Genomic DNA, 19,603 nt, shown 5'->3' with positions numbered 1-19,603 from the left:
GGCATCGGTAGATCATTAGGCACAACAGAAATACTTTTTTTAGGAATAGGATGTTATAATGAGAGGAAATTCATTGTTGGTTCTGTCACTGGCAGAGCGCTGGAGAAGAAAAGAACTTGCAAGGCTGATATTAAGTGACTCTTCTTTACAATTGGTTTAATGTCGCCCCGACAAAGATAGGTCTTAAGGCGACGATGGGATAGGAAAGGCCTAGGAGTGGGAAGGAAGCAGTCGTGGCCTTAAGGTACAGCCCCAGCATTTGCACAGTGTTGGCCGTGCGGCTAGGAGCGCGCAGCTGTGAGCATGCATCCGGTAGATAGTGGGTTCGAATCCCACCGTCGGCAGCCCTGAAGATGGTTTTCCGTGGTTTCCCCATTTTCCCACCAGGCAAATGCTGGGGCTGTACGTTAATTAAGGCCACGGCCGCTTCCTTCCTATTCCTAGGCCTTTCCTGTCCCATCGTTGCCATAAGAACTGTGTCGGTGGGACGTAAAGCAAAAAAAAAAAAAAAAAAAAAAAAAAAGGGAAACCATGAAAAACTATCTTCAGGGCTGCCGACAGTGAGATTCGAACCCACTATCCCCCGAATGCAAACTGATAGCTACGCAACCTAAACCATGCAGCCACTTGCAAGGTACCTATTTAGATGAAATATTTGTGAACCAAAATCTCGGCAAGAAAATGATTTGGCCGATGGCGACAAAACTTTTAAAATAGCATATGGTGAGAAACTGCTACATGACACAATTGAGAGAGTGACTACAGAGGACTGGATGAAATGTGACTGACACACAGAAGGCTTATAAGAAGAAGACTATCATGTGTTCGTGATGTGGCAATTGAACCAATTGGGAAACGTCTGACAGAAGATAGTTCCGATGACAGACTCCCGTGACTTGTGAAGGAGGTCTTGCTTCTCTATTGTACCATCAATACCAATGGATGCAGAAATAATAATAATGTTATTGGCTTTAAGTTCCACAAACTACTTTTAGGATGAAGAAATAAAGATAATCAGTACAAAATAATGTGTTTCTCTTTTCACTTGTGTTCAATTCAGTGAAAGTTTTAAATTCTGTCTTTAGTCGTTGACACTTTCTTTTATCATGCTGTACAATTTTAAAATTTCATATACGCTGATCTAATTTTCATGATAAATTCCAAATTTGCTGAGCCTTAACATCCTCATCATGATAATTTATCTTTACATGATTTTCTGTGCAGAGCAGAATAGAATAACCCTTCCTTCCAGTTTCAGGGTAACTGGGAAGAGGGGACTCATTAATTAGCTTCTGTACAAGAACTTTTTACGACAAGACACTCTTGTAATAGCATAATCGTGTTTTAACAAAATATCACCATAGAGAAATTATTTCAAAATATGTTTTTAAAGTAATTTTGATTTTTTTCACAGATGTAATTCTCATGCATTAAGTTCATGTATTATAAATCAGCCCTTCAAGCCACCCTTGTGTACAAATGCCAGATAATCACTTGCCTCAGGACTGTCGACGATGTGGTTCAAACCCGCTGTTTCCCAGTCTGGGAGTAGCTTAAACACATTAACGCTCGTAGCTAAACACATCAGGTCCTACAAGATAAACACTTTTTTTTTTTAACAGCATATTTCCTCACAAACATAATTTTTGAAGTGACAAATAGACATATCACCTCTTAATAGGAACAGACTTTGTAACTTTTAAGTGATTTATTGTAGTGCAAAGTGAGAGAAAGAGAAAGAATATCAGCTTAACTGGACAATGCCGCACTGACTAGGTGTGTCCTTGAGACTTGCAATGTTGTGTCCCGTATTATAGTTAATCTCACCTTGCCTTCACAAAATTTTATAAGAATAAAATGGGACAGAAATTTTCTTTCATCTTCCGAACAGCCTTCTTGTCACATTCCTTCCACGCCAGCAACACGACTACTCTGTCCATTGTCAGCCGGTTATAGATCCAGCATGGCCTCTTCAACTCCTTCACATTCGGGCAACTAGTGATTTGGGATGTACTATTGTAGGATCTCACAGACTGAAGCATGTGTCCCTTTCACCGGGAACTGGCGGTTTGCTTCTACAAATCTATTTGTCTGCGACTTCAAGTTTATTTATAATCTTCATATATTATTTGATAGTGTTGTGACTTTGTGCCTGACAGAGTGTGAAACTGACCCATTTCTCCAATATTCATAAACATTGTGTGATTTCGCCTACTTGTTTTTACGGCTGACGATGACCTGGACTAGGGTCGAAACCGGTCCCATTTAAATAAGAATGTAATTACTACATTTCTTTCTTTTATGTATTGAATTGGTTGAACTTCAATTATTTAATTTTTAATGTTAATTTTTAATCTGGTGGATGAATCATGGGATCAAATTCAATTTTGCCATATGAACAGAAAATCCCTTCTGAGTTATGCTTCCATTTGATAGTTATTTTGGAGTGCTGAATGTAATCAATGAGAGGATTATATGCAAATGTTCTTCGCTGCTTTTCATTTCATGGAATCACAGTAAGAATTCCAGCTTCAGTTGAGATTGAGATTAATTTTCTATAAATTGCCAGTCTTGCTCTATCTGCTTTTAAGCATTTGTGATCTTTAACAGCCGCGTCTGATCCGCATTACTTGAGCTGGTCATCTTCCCTATTTTTGTCAAGAATTCTGTATTTCAGTTGATGACATATAGCAAATTTGCTGCTGTTAACACATGCAAATATTCCTCAGTAGTTGGATTTTTGTGCCTAAGTGAAAGGACCTTCTTTCTACCAGTTTTCATTGGATCTATCCAACGATGTTTCATTGCAATGGTATTGTGTAATCCTCTGAGAGCAGAACTTTGCCTCATGATCAGCGTCACACTCTGAATCTCAAGCAGCAGAGAGTCTGGCCTCGAGCTCAGAAGCAGTCTTGCTTTGCTAAATGGGTTAGATAGTAGTGATGACTAGCTGTCTGCAAGGTGGTGGGTTTCATCCCACCTCAGTTTGGTGGTATTTGAGGAGGCTGTCTTGCACCGACCTCGTGTCAGTAGACCTGCCTGTACATAAAGTAAATCTTAAGGCACAAAATTTCTGGCTCCTTGGTGTCTTTGGAAACCTTACAGCAAAACGCAGTCTCAGGCGACCCAGATGTACAAGGGTGCTATCTCTGCGAGCTGAACCTAGCATGCAATCAGGATTGCTCTCTACAAATTTGACAAAAAATCTTTGTTACTTAAGGACAACCTAACCAACCACCTTAAATAACGTTTTTTAGTAACTGATAACTGACAAGTTAATGATAAACGTGGCAAGGAAAACTGGGGAAGGTAAAATTAAAGTGATGATACTTACAGATGACTTGTTAATCTGGGGAAAAAAGGAAGAGGATACATAGGAACAGTAAGATGCATGGGAAGACGAGATGGAACAATCCTCATCATCTGGGTATCCTTCCAGCGAGTCAGGTAGGACTTTTGTGGACAATATGTCTCCATCGGCTCCTGTCATGATAGTGTTCCTCTCCTTTCACATCCTGCAGTGTTGTCCCTTTCTCGATAAGGTCTGCATTTATTTGATCCAGCCACCTTCACCTGTGACGTTCAACAAGTCTCCTTCCATGTACTGCCATTTCCAAGTATTGTTTGGGGGTTCTAGTCTCTTCCATCCTTTGCACATGCCCAAACCATTTCAACCGTGCAATGCATAGTTTTTCTTCCATCGTACAGGTCACTTGCATGTCATTTCTAATGCACTCATTTTTAATTTTGTCTCTTCTTGTTTTTTGCATAGCAGATCGTAAAAATTTAATTTTACATGCTTGCAGTTTGCTGATGTCTCTTTTCAGTAATACACAGGTCTCCAACCTATGTGTCATGATTGACAGGAGGTAAGGATTTGAACATTGTTTGTTTGGCTTTTACGGGAACTGCTTTGTCCCACACTAGAATCCGTACCTGGTAGAAGAACGTGGAACCTTTTGTCACTCTGTTCTGGATTTTCAATTTTGCACTCCCCTCGTTCGATACAATACTTCCAAGATAACTGAAGCTTTCTACACAGTCAATTCCCTCTCCATGAAGTTTGAGGTCACATTTACTGGGTGTTCTACTCAATTTCATGCTACTGCTTTCTTCTTACTCACAGTTATATTCTTTAAATCTGTTGACCCAGCAATCTAATTTCCTTTGGACTTCTTGCTCCGTTTCTCCCCAAATGGCAACATCATCTGCAAACACTAATGCATTCATATCTCCAGGTTCTACAGCTTTACTTTCCTTAATGATTATATCCATGAGTGCACGGAAAAGTAGTGAAGATAGTGCACTGCCTTGTTGTACACCTCTCTTTGTTTGGAACAATTCAGATCTACCATTCCCTGTTTGTACACTACTTTCATAGTTTTCATATAGCAATCAATCTTACAAATTAGAGAACTTGGAGCCCCTAGTTTATGCAGACAATGCCATACATTGCTCCTTGGAACACTGTCATAGGCTTTTTCTACATCTAGGAACACTACTATCAACTCTTTCCCTTTTTTTCCAGTACTTTCCCAATAGTTGTCTAATGGTAAAAATTAGGTCTATTGTTCCTCTGTTGCCTCTGAAGCCGTGTTGTTCTTCTTCAAACTGATGTTCTATCCTTGTTCTTAATCTCCTTGCTATAATCTTTTGTAATATCTTGAGGCAGTGTGGTAGCAGGGTAATTCCTCTGTAGTTTGTACACTTTCTTCTGCTTCCTTTCTTGAATACTGGTATGATCAATCCTTTTTTCCATTATCTAGCATCCTATTTTCTTTCCAGATTACTCCTACCGTTCAATGTAGCCACTGAAGACCTTGTATGCCTGCCACGTTTATTATATCTGTATATAATCCATCTCTCCTGGTGATTTTCCTCCTTTCATAAGCTTCAGGGTATTTTCTGTTTCTGACCACGTAATTGGTCTTTCTAGTTCTCCACGTTTGATAGGTTCATTGTTTTCGTACTCCTCTTCTTCAATGGCATTTTCAGCTTGTCGAAATAGTTTCCCATTTCTTCTCTGATGTTTTCTATATCCTGGATTAGGATTCCATTCTCTGTTTCAATTGCTTTAATATCCTCTTGTCTGATCTCCCACTCTTCAATATTCCATACATCTTTTGATTTCCTTTCGAGTCGTCCTCTAGTTTTTGTTTGAACATCTCCCAACTCTTATCTTTCTTTTCCTTCACAATTCTCTTCACTAATAATTTCTTATCTCTATATATTTGTTTGAGGTTGGCTATTTATCAGTTATCTTGTGATAAGACACCCTGCATTTGATTTTGCTTCTCAACATTTTTATGTTTCTTTGCCATATTTCGGTCTTTAATAGCTTCTCTTACTTTTTCACTCCACCAATTGGTCTCTTCTTTCTTCCTCCTCTTGTTTTGCCACATACTTCTGCTGCACAGCTCACTAGTTTTGTTTTGAACAGGTTCCATTCCTCCTGTGCACTTTGTGTTTCATTCTTTGGCACCTTTTCCATTACTAGCTCCTGAAAAGCTTTTTTATTTGTCTCATCCGTCAATTTCCAATCTTTATTCTTGGTATTTTCTGTAGAACAATATGAAACAAAATTTAATGCCAAAAAGAGTGAGTTCGTGATCACAACTAGAAAAGAGGAGAGACCTACAAGACGGAAAATACTTGGAGGAGAAGTTTAGGAAGGTAGAGAGTTTCTTTCTTTCTTTTTTTTTTTTTTTTTTTTTTTCTGCTAGTGGTTTTAAGTCGCACCAACACAGATAGGTCTAATGGCAATGATGGGATAGGAAAGTTGGAAAGAAGCGGCCGTGGCTTTAAACCAATCACTGCCAAACCCGCATATATATATATTTTTTTTTTTTTGAATGCCGTGCCACGTCCGCCAAACCCGTATGTATACGTTTTGGTGCCGTGTGTACTTCACTGATCTCACAAATGTTCGTGATATACCGGTAATGCCATGCTTTGAGATTCCGTGGAAATGCTCAAAGAAGTTCTGTACTGCAGATATACCACTCCATTTCGCGTGTTTTGAAAGCGATCTGGTGTTATTTCAGCTTCGTTGGAGTGGAACATCTTTCCCACTTACGTGTACCCATCATGGCGTCTTGAGTATATATTCATCTCTTGTTGACGAAGAAATTGAATGTTTCCTCAAAAATAGTAATTCTGGAGAGCTATATTTTGATAATGAAGGTGGAGAATATCTAAGTGGCAACGCTGAACTACAAGAAAGTGCGAGATAAAGTAGTAATGATGAGTCTCGTGCAGAATTGTCAGCCCTTCCTCAGATAAATTATTTTTTCCCCAAATGTAAATGATTTTGATATTACCAGTTCTTGAATAAAGAATTTTATATTATATTTCGGTAACAGTATCACCGAGTGGAGTAGCTGTGCATATTAACATGCTACGGCTATGGGGCCAAGCTCTGCACTCAGCAGGCAAGTGGGTTTGATCCTTATAGTCAGCTGTCTAGAGAATTTTTTCTTTTCTTTGTGGTTTCCCTTTTGCACTCCCAAGTAAATGCCGGGACAGTTCCTATTCATAAGCCACAGCCGATTCCTTCCACTTCTGTACCCAGTTTCATTCACCACCATCATCATCATCATTCATTTCATATTCATTATCTTCTCAACTGAGGTTTGTGTCGGAAAGGGCATCCAGTCGTAAAATATGGTGTAAAGTATAATCTCACTTCATCCCTGACATTGTATTGGGCTAACAGCTAAGGGGATGATATGCATTCCATTATTCCAATATTTATCTGTCAAAGTGCTTCTTCCTTAAAAATTAAAAAACCGGGCCACGGGGCAGTGAAAAGGTTAATTAAGGTCCAGCTATGAAAATGGGAAACCACGGAAAAACATCTTCAGGGCTGCCGATAGTGGGAGTAGAGTTTCAGGTACCTGGGAAGTATCAGAGAAAAGTGGAAGAAATAAGGAAATAATCTAGCATGGAAGACAAGCAGGAGCATTCCTGAAAAGTGTGAGAAGCCTGGTTTGGGGCAAGGGTGTCCCTCAGAGAAGCAAAAGAGTGATATACTGATGTAAGTACCTATTCTGACGCATGCAGCAGAAACTTGGGTAGAGGCAGAGAGTCGTGACTAGGATACAGGCAAGTAAAACGAAATTTCTGAAAAGCAGGGTAGGAGTGACAAGTATTGTCTGGCCAGGTTTCGTCCTGCCACAGTAATAGAGTAGACTGTGCAGCTAGCATCTCTACACCGAGTGTGTGGCAGCGGGAAATAACCTAACACCCTGAAGGAGCCAACGGCTTTGGGCAGGTGGTGGTCCCTCAGTTGGAGAAAATGCCACTGAAAACCACTGTGCAGTAACTGTACTCCATGTTAGGAGCAGCTGCAAAAGGCGTCTGTTCCCCATGTTAGGGATGGCCTCAAGAAACCCTAGCACTAGGTATAAAACGCCCTTGATGACAGGCAGAGTGACACGTCGGTTGAGGTATTTTTTGTTACATCAACATGGAGTTGACTCCTCTTCATTCAGATATAAATGCTAGGGCATCCCCTCTAAGTGGCGTGCACCAGTTTTGCCTGAATTATGTAGAAAATGGACGAGAGCTACCGACGCGTTGACGTCGGCTAAAGAAGCTAGACCAAAAGACATCAAATCATATTAGACTGGCCACTGTCAACATTGGAACAATGACAGGCCGAAGCAGAGAACTGGCCGCCTCTTTGCAGCAGTGGAATGTGGACATAGCTTGCGTACAAGAAACCCGATGGGCAGGTGCAAAATCAAGATATATTGGAGAAGGCTACAAGCTAATCTACAATGGTAAGAAAAGTGCAAATAGTGTAGGTGTGACTGTAAACCAGTGGATTCGCGACAGTGTCTCTGAAGTAGCACACATCAGCGACCACCTGATAAAGATCAACTTAGAGACCAGTTTAATTCAAGTTGTGACATGCTATGCCCCACAGACTGGCTGCCTTGAAGAAAAGAAAGACAAATTTTGGAAGATCTCGAATCACACATTCAAGCTGTTGATGATAGCGAATTTTTTTTCACTGGTATAGATCTAAATGGACATGTTGGTCATGAAAGGGACGGATTTGAACGAAACCATAGAGGTCATGGATATGGTTGCCGTAACAATGATGGCATTCGAATTCTAGAATTTGCTGAAACGTGGGATCTGACTGTAACAAACATGCTGTTTTTAAAAGTGGAATTCACACCTTATCACCGATAGTGGAAGCCACATGTCCCAAACTGACTACTCGATCACACGATGAAAAGAGACCTTGGAATGGTCAAGGACACGAAAGTGATACCATATGACAGCGTTGCTCCTCAACACCAACTATTTGTATTAAATGCCGCAGTCCATATAGATTATATATCTGTGAGGCCCAGCACGAAGATTGAACTCATTAAATGGTGGAGACTATTAGAACATCGAGCTATCATCAAAGAAGCATTGATATCATCGATTTCAAATTCTGCAATGTCATCCATAGAAGATGGCTGGAACACACTGTCAGAATCCATCAAGACGTGCGACATCCACCCTAGGTGTCACCAAACCAAATCGACGCCTTATTGACAAACAAACGTGGTGGTGGAATGATGATGTGCAGCAGGTAACTAGGAAAAAGAAAGCTGCTTACAAGAAACCAGATGGGCAGGTGCAAAATCAAGAGATATTGGAGAAGGCTACAAGCTAATCTACAATGGTAAGAAAAGTGCAAATGGTGTAGGTGTGACTGTAAACCAGTGGATTTGCAACAGCGTCTCTGAAGTAGCACGCATCAGCGACACGCAGCTCGGAGGATTTAGAAAGATACCGAGCAAAACGAACTGTAGCAACTGCAAAAGCAGCACATTACAAAGCCATCTATGACAAGTTAGACAAGCCTGGTAGCACAAATAGAATCTACAAACTTGCCCGCGCTCGAGATCTAGGTCATGTTAGCAACATCAAAGACAGAAGTAGGATCCTCACGCTCGAGAGCGCGCCACACAAAATATAGGTCATGTTAGCAATATCAAAGGCAGAAGTAGGCTTCTCCAACAAAAGAGACATGACATACTACGTCACTGGAAGGAGAATTTTGAGGATACATGCAACAAGGTGTTCCTTTATCTATCTCTACCTACAGCTGATTCAATTCACGATCCAGTACCCACTATCAGTATGGAAGAAGTGTCCACTGCCATCAACAAAATTAAGTCTGGGAAAGCGCCTGGTGCAGATGATATCCCAGCCGAAGTATGGAATCTTCTGGAAGAACAAGGTGTAGTATGGCTTACTGACTTCTTCAACAAGATTATTATGGAGGACACAGTACCAGAGGCCTGGAAGACCAGTATCACAATTCCAATTTGGAAAGGGAAAGGAGATATATATGACCGGTCATATTATAGGTCAATCCACCTCTTATGCCATGCTATGAAACTTGTTTTAACATATCCTTGATGTGAGATTACGAAACATCATCACTGTTTCATCTAACCAGCGTACATTTGTTAAAAACAGCGGAACAACAGACGCCATCCATGCACTTCATCTATTCATGGAAAGACACCACGAGAAAAGGAAGACTATTCACTTGGCCTTTCTTGATTTGGAAAAGGCGTTCGACTGAGTACCACACAAGGATAATAAAAGCCTGCCTGACAGTGTAGAAACTGGGTACCAGTTACACACTATGGGTCAAGAGCCATTTCACAGGCCGCTGGCAGCACCATCCGTCAGGTTCACAACACTAGTCATGAGCATAAATTAGCAACAATATCCCTCCCTCCCCCTCTTACAATCAATGAATATAATGTAGTACATGTACAGAATATATACAAACATTTTGCTAGAGAAACTTCAACTCTATGAATCCCCCCTCTTACATTCATTGAATATACAGTATATAGTATATGTACAGAATATATACCAACACTACAGGAACTTCAACTCTATGAATCATATTAATACCTTGTCTCATAACATGCTCTTGGCCCACTGGTCTTCTAAAACAACAAAGATCATCACAACATACAATGTATTTTATTTAAAATCACTTTCATTTTCCTTACCAAAAGTTCATCAACAAACTTATACAGAGTTTCATCCAGCATGGCTACATTCCTTCGGACCTCACGGAGAAAACTAAAGAGCTGTCCATCCTAAGAAAAATAAAAAAATAAAACAGGACACAATCAGATGTAAATAAAGTGCACAAGATAGTATTACACTACAAACTCATTTATCCAAATTTAAGGGACTACACCTGTTTTGGATAAATAAAAATGTACATAATCCACAATTACAGTAAAACTTGCTCAAAGCGGAATCACAAGGGGCAATTTTTTTCCGGAAATAGACAAGTTTCCGCATTATACAAAGCATCGGGTTTTTTCCTTAGAACAGTAAACAGTAATTTTAAATATTATTTGGAGCTTGCTTGTATCTGCCTACGCATGATGCTCGGCTATCCAGATTCATGTACGTAGTACTGTAATGCACAGATTTGTTAATTATTATTATTGCACTTTATTATTACATACAGAATGAAGCACATGTCTGTTTTTTTTTTTTTTTTGCTAGTTGCTTTACGTCGCACCGACACAGATAGGTCTTATGGCGACAATGGGATAGGAAAAGGCTAGGAGTGGGAAGGAAGCGGCCGTGGCCTTAATTACGGTACAGCCCCAGCATTTACCTGGTGTGAAATGGGAAACCATGGAAAACCATCTTCAAGGCTGCCGACAGTGGGGTTCGAACCCACTATCTCCGGGATGCAAACTCACAGCTGCGCGCTCCTAACTGCACGGCCAACTCGCCTGGTGTATGTCATTTTAGCACTATCATAACACTATATTGTACTATTTCAGAACACTGGATATAGAATTTTTAATCTTATTTCCATCATAAAACACTATACAGTACTTCACAACACTAAGGTCTCTTCCACAGATCAAACAAAGAAACTTGTTTCATCCTCTTTCCAATCATGCCTTTCTGAATGCAGTCCTGAGCTGAGTACGTTAGTTCAAGGAGAGTGGAAAAGTTACATGTAATGTTTAACGTCACAAAAGCCCTCTGGGCCTGTTCGTGGGTTCGAGTCTTGTTTTGATCTTCATCTTTTTGCTAATCTCCTTCCTCCACCTCCTCTTTCAGGCCTTTCTCACTGCTAGAAGGGCTGCAGCCGATTCAAAAATATGGTGTGTCGTAAGTTGTTCATCACTTCAAATGAAGTTCTCTGCCCGCATGGAACATTTCTTGACACAAGTTTGATATTGCCAATTTGATTACAAGCACTTCATTCATTCACCCAGCCATACTATCACTCCCTGCAAACATGTGCGTCAGTTTGTCTAAACATTGTCATTGATCATACCAACACCAGAAATGCACGAATATTGTACGTACGACTACATCAGTTCCTAATATTTTCTGCATTGTATAAGTAGATTTTAAAGAATACTTTCATTTTTCATTTATGTTTCCGCATTGAAAAGATTCCACATTAAACAAAAGTACGAACATTATAACGCCGTAAGTTTCACCGTGACCGAGAATATACTGTATTCCGTAGTGGACAAGTTTCTGCTTTATGTAACTTCCGCCCTGAGAATGTTTTACTATATTATGTATTCTGCATATTAAACATTAATGAACATCAATGATATAGTTAATACGACACATTAAACAATAAACTAAAATACATCATTTACAATTATAAGTTCCACAATACAGCTTTTGACATTCATTTCCTGGCCACCTGATCTCGAAGTTATTTCATTGTTTAAAAGTTTTGCAGAGGAGGTTTCATCTTGATTTTCTAAATACAAAAATAGCTCTTCCAAACATAGACGTTGTCTCCGTGCGATTGATTCTCATTCTCCTTTCTACATAATCATCACTGTGCCATCTGAATATTGGGGAACAATTTTATCATCTGACAACAGCTGATATCTAAATTGCCTTTCTCTGAATTTATCCACTCAGATACACAGTAGTCTTGTAATTGTGAACACCCTTCAATGCCTTTGAATAATTCTACAAATTCTGAAGTCTTTTTTTAACTGGCATTATCATAGTGTCCACAGAAATGTTCTCTCAAGTTTCCCTGACCTACTAAGAAAAATAACCAAAACTGAGCAGCAAGTTAATCTGCCGAACAGCATGTTTTACAAGGAACAAAAAAGGAAATTCCAGCCTCCACCAATCCCATAGTTCGCCTCATTCTCTCTCTCCTTCCTTGATTTCCATTATTTATGGAAAAGCCATTATATTTATGGGCACTTTATTATTATTTAATATCCAAAAACAATACAGGAACCCTATTTTACCAGATGTATATTAGGGTTATAGTTTAAAATCACAACAAAGAGATGTTCTTATAAATTTAGTTTCCAAAAAATTTTATTAATGAATGTGAAAAACTGCAAATAACAACACTGTCTCTTCCGGACATGATACAGTAGTTTAGAAAATTCCAGGTTACAACCATTTAGGTGACATTTCAAACACTGGACACTCGTATATCAAACGATGCACTGTCTGAACTAATCCACAAAAGCGTAAGTAGCCGTCTGTAACATTAAGTTTAAAGCATTCTAAATACGATTTAAATTTTCCACGACCAGTTAAAAATTGAGCTAAAACAAAGGTCGGCACTAATGCTTTACACAATAGTTGATTTTGAACTTCTGGAAAAAATATTTCTCGCGTAACAGATCCTTTCAAACTACATGTCCATAAAATATTCCAGTGATGTAAAATATATTGCCTGATTTGTCTTTGAACATAACATATTGGAGATAATATAGATGTTGATTCTCATAGGGAACCTGAAATATTTGTCCCGAATGAGTAAATTTATAATACCAATATAAATGGTCCATTATTGGGCATTATAAATTTTCCACCTAACTCATTCATCAATAGCCAGTGGTTCCAAATAGCCTATACAGTGGCCTCCATGGAATGCACTAGCCATGCGTCTTGGTAGGTGTGCTATTTACCAACTGATGAGCTCGACTTAGCACACTGGGGCGAAACACTGGCAACCAGGAATGAGTTAGTTGGAAAATTTATAATATCCAATAATGGACCATTTATATTGGTATTATAAATTTACTCATTCGGGACAAATATTTCAGGTTCCGTATGAGAATCAACATCTATACCATCTGATGGCCAGGCAGGCATCAATTTTTGGTAATGAGAGAAAGTTTCTCATAGTGCACTGGCACTGCCCGTGGCTCCAAATAGCCTACACAGTGGCCTCCATGGTATGCACTAGCCATGCATCTTGGTGGGTGTGCTATTTACCAACTGATGAGCCCGACTTAGCACACTGGGGTGAAACGCTGGCAACCAGGAATTTATAATGTCCAATAACGGACCATTTATATTGGAGATTTACGATAAGCAATATCCAAAAGAGACGCAGCAAGCTGATTTAGCTAATGAGTCTGATTTTTCATCACCAGTAAACCCAGTGTGACCTCTAATCCAAGATGTACAGATGTGCAAAAACTCCTGAGCTGTTGCTCTGATATTGACAGCTATTGGATTTAAGTCATACTTATCGTTTACTGAGTTCAATGCAGCTTGTGAATCACTAAAGATTCGTGTTCTTTTGTTGTTAGTTTTGCACCATTGCAACACACACTTTAAGGCCCAAAGTTCTGCCTGAAAAATTGAGCAGTTGGGAGAAAGTTTACACTGAGCTGCAAATAATACAGCACCGTTCTCATAGACTATAAATGCACAGCTAACACTGTCAATTCCATCAGAACTTCGAATGCGGGAGCCATCAGTCTATACGATACAGTCATGTGTGTTATAGCAATCTTTATACATAAGGTTCTTGAATTGACTTGGATGAGCAGATTCCAAAGTGACACTTATGCTCTAAAATAATGTTGAAAATTGGCAAAGGTGATACTCTCCTTTTCTTCAGTAACGACAGCTCTGCTTTGCCAATTCCTGTTAAAAACAGTGGTTCTATTCCAGCAATTACAAGTGTTGCATCAGTGGATGAAGTGCAATATGCACGAGAAATTCTTAGAGCAAACCCTCTTTGAATTTGCATTTCTTTTCCAGTGTACTACAGAAAGCGCACACACAGTAGAGTATTAAAGGTACAAAAGCTGTATGATATATTATTTGTCCCCAAGAAGGTCTACAAGCAATCGCAAGTCCTTGTAAAAGTTTGCTTGATTTCAATTTTGATCTCTTTAGATGTGCCCTGAAAGTTAACTTTATCAAGCACAACACCTAAATATAGAAGTTGATCATCTAATGTTATTCTGTGATTATACATAACAATTTTGGGTTTTTTTAACTTTTCTTCTCCTTGTGACAAACATGGCTTTAGTTTTTGAAGGATTAAATCGAAGTTTGTTTACAGAGCTCCACTGAGATACGGTGCATAAAGCTGAATTTGCTAGATAATTTAAATTCTGTACATTATCAGATTCAACTACAAGAAGAGCATTGTCTGCATAAGCAATAACATTACACCCCGTTGGAAGAGGTAATTGTAGAAGTTCGTCATATAAGATGTTCCAAAAACAAGAGCTGCATGCTGATCCTTGCGGACATCCTTTGCTAATACTTCGTTCAGAGATCGCAGTTCCAATCCAAAGTTTTGCTTTTCGATTAAGCTTGTATTCTATACAAATTCTTTGGGCATCTTTTCTCTTTCAACTGAGATAAAATTTTAGGCCACCAAGCATTGTCAAAAGCACCTGTTATATCCAAAGATATCAATATAGCTATCTTCTTAATTGTGAAGATGTTTTTGATCCAATCAACCACATACAGAACTGCATCTTCAGTGAATTTTTGAGGTATGTAACCATATTGCTTTTGGCTTAAGTGACCATAGTGATGCATGTGATATATAACTTGATCAATTATCAGTTTCTCAAGAATTTTCCCTAGTATTGGAAGAAGGCAAATAGGTCTGAATGATTTAACTATGCCTAATACTAAGGAACTATCTTTGGGAATTATTTTAACTATTGCAAGTTTCCAGGAAGTAGGAAAGAAATGTGGAGCGAGGCATTTGTTAAATAGAACAACTAACATTTGTGGAAAGCATAAGTGAATGTTCTTAATTATATTAGCAGATATGCCATCCCATCCAGGAGCTTTCTTATCATACTGTAAAAAGATGAAAAAAATTTGCACATTAAAACCCCAGCGGTATCTTGAAAGTAAGTGGTGGATCCATTTTCAGTCTCAATTGTAATAAGATTATTATTAAAATTATCTGGCCTCTTAGATAACTTATGTGTCCACAGGGGTTATTTTCTGATGGAATTGAACAAAATTTTTTCCACCTTTCTTGTTTCCTCATTTTTTTGTATTCCCCTTTAGCCATCAAATATATTTCTTCAAACCTCAGACTTTGCAGAGGACAACTACGTTTATATCTTCTTTAACAGGCAAGAACATGTTTCCTCATAAGATCAAGTTCTGAATTCCACCAGAAGTTTTTAAAAGATTTCTGAATGTGTTTAAGTAAATTAGTTTTTAGCTAGATTAATTATATCATCAATTAATGTGTTAACAGCTTAATCTAGTTAATCCGCTGTACTACAGAGTTCTATATCTCTCATTAGTCTGCAAATTTCTTTTAGAAGGCAAACGAAAATTATTCCATTTAATATTCTCTGTCTTATAGATACAAATTACTGTATCTAATTGGTAGCTTGTATTGTAGGTATTTCTGCTGTAGGTTTTAGATGTTTCATTATTAAAGTGTAATCAGACAGCATCAGTATATCACTGACTTTCCAATCATAAATAAATGAAAGAAGCGCAGTACTACAAACACTAACATCTATAAAGCTCTGAGAATTACAACATATATAAGTTGGTTTATTACTGTTGTTTAAGATAGTCAAATTACGAGAACTGCAGAAATCATAAAATAGTCTTCCTCGAGTATCCTCAACAGGACTAACCCAGGAACAATGTTTGGAATTAATATTGCCAGTTATGAGTATGGTTTCCTTCTCAGGTCTTCACAGATACGTTCCAAGAACTTTATATCCATATTAATGTCTTGTGTAGAGTCAAAATACACATTGCATATATAAAGCTCCCCACTATTAAACGTTGTGCACACTACTACTCTGTCAGCAGAACAGTATTGCTCCAACAGAATGACAGTCTTACATTTAGTAACTCTAGCCACACGAATTCGCTCTTCAGGCGCATTATTTCTTGAAGTGTAAACATGAAAATCTAATCCGAAGCTAATGACTTTATTATTTCTAACATCCGGTTCTTGTATGCACAGAACTGTCCTCTCATTATGATCAAAATTTAAAAGTATTTATGTAAAGTTGACTTATGTAATGTAAATTTTGTTGATAAACAAAAAGTTCAGCCATAATTAATTTTTGATTTAACGGTGTTAAATATTTTCCTGTAGATCGGACAGTCTGATGACATAGCAGAATGTTGAGAATCTAAAGTTTCCGAAACGTTTCTCATAACGTTTTTCTGATTTTGAAATTTACAATTCACGCATTCAGTTTTACCTTTCGGGCTTGTTTGATATCATGACCAACACTGGGAGCAGTACTGCTGCTTTTTGTAATTAGAGGAGAAATGTCCAAAACCAAGGCATTTATAACATCTGATGACCGAAACATATTCACAGAACATCGGCGATGTCTATTGTCTACAGGCGTCATTCTCATTCATGACAATGCCAGGCCTCATGCAGCTGCGATAACACAACTTTTGCAGCAATTCAAGTGGGAAAGGGATATGTAGAGTGAAGGATAGGAAAAGAAAGGTGGAACAGGGTCATGGGAGGGAGAAAAAGGAGGAGGAAGTAGCATCTCAGCTGTCAGGAAAGATAGGGCTGACCAGGAGGGGAGGGGACAAATGAGGTGGGTAAGGTTGAGGGGGATTCCACTGTTAAGACATGTGGGGAAAATGTGTGGAGGAAAGAGAACCAGAGTAGTGTTATCCAGGAATTAGGGCAAATATTCAAGAAACTAGAAGAGAAGGAGGAAGGGAAAGAGAAGGTGGTAGCGATTCATGTTGCTACCAACAACGTATGGCAAGCAGATTGTTGGGGACGTGTGGGATCTGGTAAACGCAGCATGGGTGAAGTTTAAAGAAGTTGAGATTGTTATCAGTGGAATACTGAGTAAGAGGGATATTGACTGGAAGGTGATTGGGGATTTAAATGAGACTATGGAGTGGGTATGTGGAAAATTGGGAGTGAGATTTCTAGATCCGTATGGATGGGTAGGAGATAGGGATCTACACTCAGATGGCCTTCACTTAAATCGCAGTGGTACGTATAAGTTAGAAAATTTGTTCAGAAGGGTTAGAGGGAGATATATTCAGGGAAACGGAGTGGTCTAGGGAGCGGTGATAAGGGTACAGAGATCTGGAAGTAAAGCAGCGATGACATAAAAATGTTAGTGTTGAACTGTAGAAGTATTATAAAGAAAGGAATAGATTTAGGTCATTTAATAGATATATACTTACCAGATACTGTAATAGGAGTTGAATCATGGCTGGGAAATGATATAATGGATGCAAAAATTTTCTCACGGAACTCGAGTGTGTATAATAATAATAATAATAATAATAATAATAATAATAATAATAATAATAATATAAGAGAATTTATTGGACTCCAACCTATTCAATACATTACAGGATGTTAACATTTTTAGTTAAACATCGTTAAAATGGAGACATGTTTCGCTCCCCATGTGGGGCATCATCAGTCATATCAGAGCACCTCAAAATTAAACCAGACATCTGGTTGGAAATTATGAACATAATATGTAAGAAAGAATACATTAAAAAACACGTACGAGGTCCTATCCTAACATTACTTGTAACTCGAGTGAGTATTGTAGAGATAGGATAGGAATGGTAGGAAGGGGAGTATTCATTCTGGTGAAAGAAGAATTTGTAAGCTACGAAAACGTTAAAGATGACAAACGTGAAATTCTACATGTAAGGCTTATTTCTAAAAATAATAGGCAACTTGATGTCTTTCGAGTGTACAGGCCGGGAAAGGGTAGTGCCGACGAATTATTTGATAACATAATCAGCTATGTGGGAAACGACATGGAAAGGAATGTGATTGTAGCAGGAGATCTGAATTTACCAAACTGGGAATCTAATCCAAATGACAGAAGCATGACCAACAAATGGCAAATAAGTTAATATGGGAAAGACAGGCGATTCAAAAAGTGATGGAACCAACTAGAGGGAAGAATATCCTGGACGTGGTGCTGGTAAAACCAGATGAGCTCTATAGATAAACCGAAGTAAGAGACAGTATTAGTTACCACAAAGCTGTTTTTGTGGTAGTTAAAAATAAATGTAAAAGAAAGCAAGGAAGGTATTAAAATTAAGACTATTAGACAGTATCATATGGCTGATAAAACAGTCATGAGGGAGTTTAAAAAAAGTAACTATGATCGGTGGAAAACAGTAAATAAAAATGTAAACAGATTCTGGGATGGGTTTAAAGCAATTGTTGAGGAATGTGAAAACAGGTTTGTACCTTTAAAGGTGGTAAGGAATGATAATGACCAACCTTATTATAATACAGAAATAAAGACACTAAGAAGAAGGTGCAGATTGGAAAGAAACAGAATTAGAAATGGCTGTGGAAGTAAGGAGAAATTGAAGGAACTTACTACGAAATTGAATCTAGCAAAGAAGTCAGCTAGTTTTGGCAAGCATAATTGGCAGTCATAAAAATTATAGTGAAAAACGGAAGGGTATGTATAGCACTTTAAGGCAGAAACAGGTTCCAAGAAGGACATTCCAGGAATCATTAATGAACAAGGGGAGTGTGTATGTGAGGATCTCCAAAAGGCAGAAGTATTCAGTCAGCAGTATGTAAACATTGTTGGTTACAAGGATAATGTCCAGATTGAGGAGGTGACTAACACTAAAGAAGTATTAAAATTTATATATGATAACGACATTTACAACAGATACAAAATTTGTTAAGTAGAAAAGTGGCTGGAATTGATAAGATTCCTGGGGATATACCAAAGACAATAGGTTGGGATATAATACCATGTCTGAAGTACTTATTTGATTATTGTTTGCACAAAGGAGCTATACCAATTGAATGGAGAGTTGCTACAGTAGCCTCTGTGTATAAAGGAAAGGGTGATAAGACAAAGCTGAAAATTACAGGCCAGCAAGTTTGACATGCGTTACATGTAAGCTGTGGGAAAGCATTCTTTCTGATTATATTAAGACATGTTTGTGAAATTAATAACTAGTTCGACAGAAGGCAGTTCAGGTTTAGGAAAGGTTATTCCACTGAAGCTCAACTTGTAGGATTCCACAAGATATAGCAGATATCTTTGATTCAGGAGGTCAAATGGACTGTATCGCGATTGACCTGTCTAAAGCATTTGATAGGGTGGATCATGGGAGACTACTGGCAAAAATGAGTGCAATTGGACTAGACAAAAGAGTGACTGAATGGGTTGCTATATTTCTAGAAAATAGATCTCAGAGAGTTGGAGTAGGCAAAGCTTTGTCTGACCCTGTAATAATTAAGAGGGGAATTCCTCAAGGCAGTATTATTGGACCTTTATGTTTTCTTATACATATGATGATATGAGTA

General features: G+C 38.4%; 1 protein-coding gene across 2 annotated transcripts in view; it reads right to left on the bottom strand.

Annotated features, from left to right (window-relative positions):
- Positions 1-19,603, bottom strand: part of Tif-IA (RNA polymerase I-specific transcription initiation factor RRN3 homolog Tif-IA) — a 164,954-nt gene that overhangs the window by 128,928 nt on the left and 16,423 nt on the right. For both annotated transcript variants that reach the window (XM_067137780.2, XM_067137781.2), the window contains exon 3: positions 10,041-10,130. In XM_067137780.2, coding sequence (XP_066993881.2) covers positions 10,041-10,130 — 90 coding nt within the window. The remainder of the gene's footprint in view (positions 1-10,040; positions 10,131-19,603) is intronic.

Source organism: Anabrus simplex, chromosome 1 (genome assembly GCF_040414725.1).
Source record: "Anabrus simplex isolate iqAnaSimp1 chromosome 1, ASM4041472v1, whole genome shotgun sequence".
Classification (NCBI taxonomy): domain Eukaryota; kingdom Metazoa; phylum Arthropoda; class Insecta; order Orthoptera; family Tettigoniidae; genus Anabrus; species Anabrus simplex.
The sequence above is the reverse complement of the archived record's forward strand: the minus strand, read 5'-3'. Positions and strand labels throughout refer to the sequence as shown.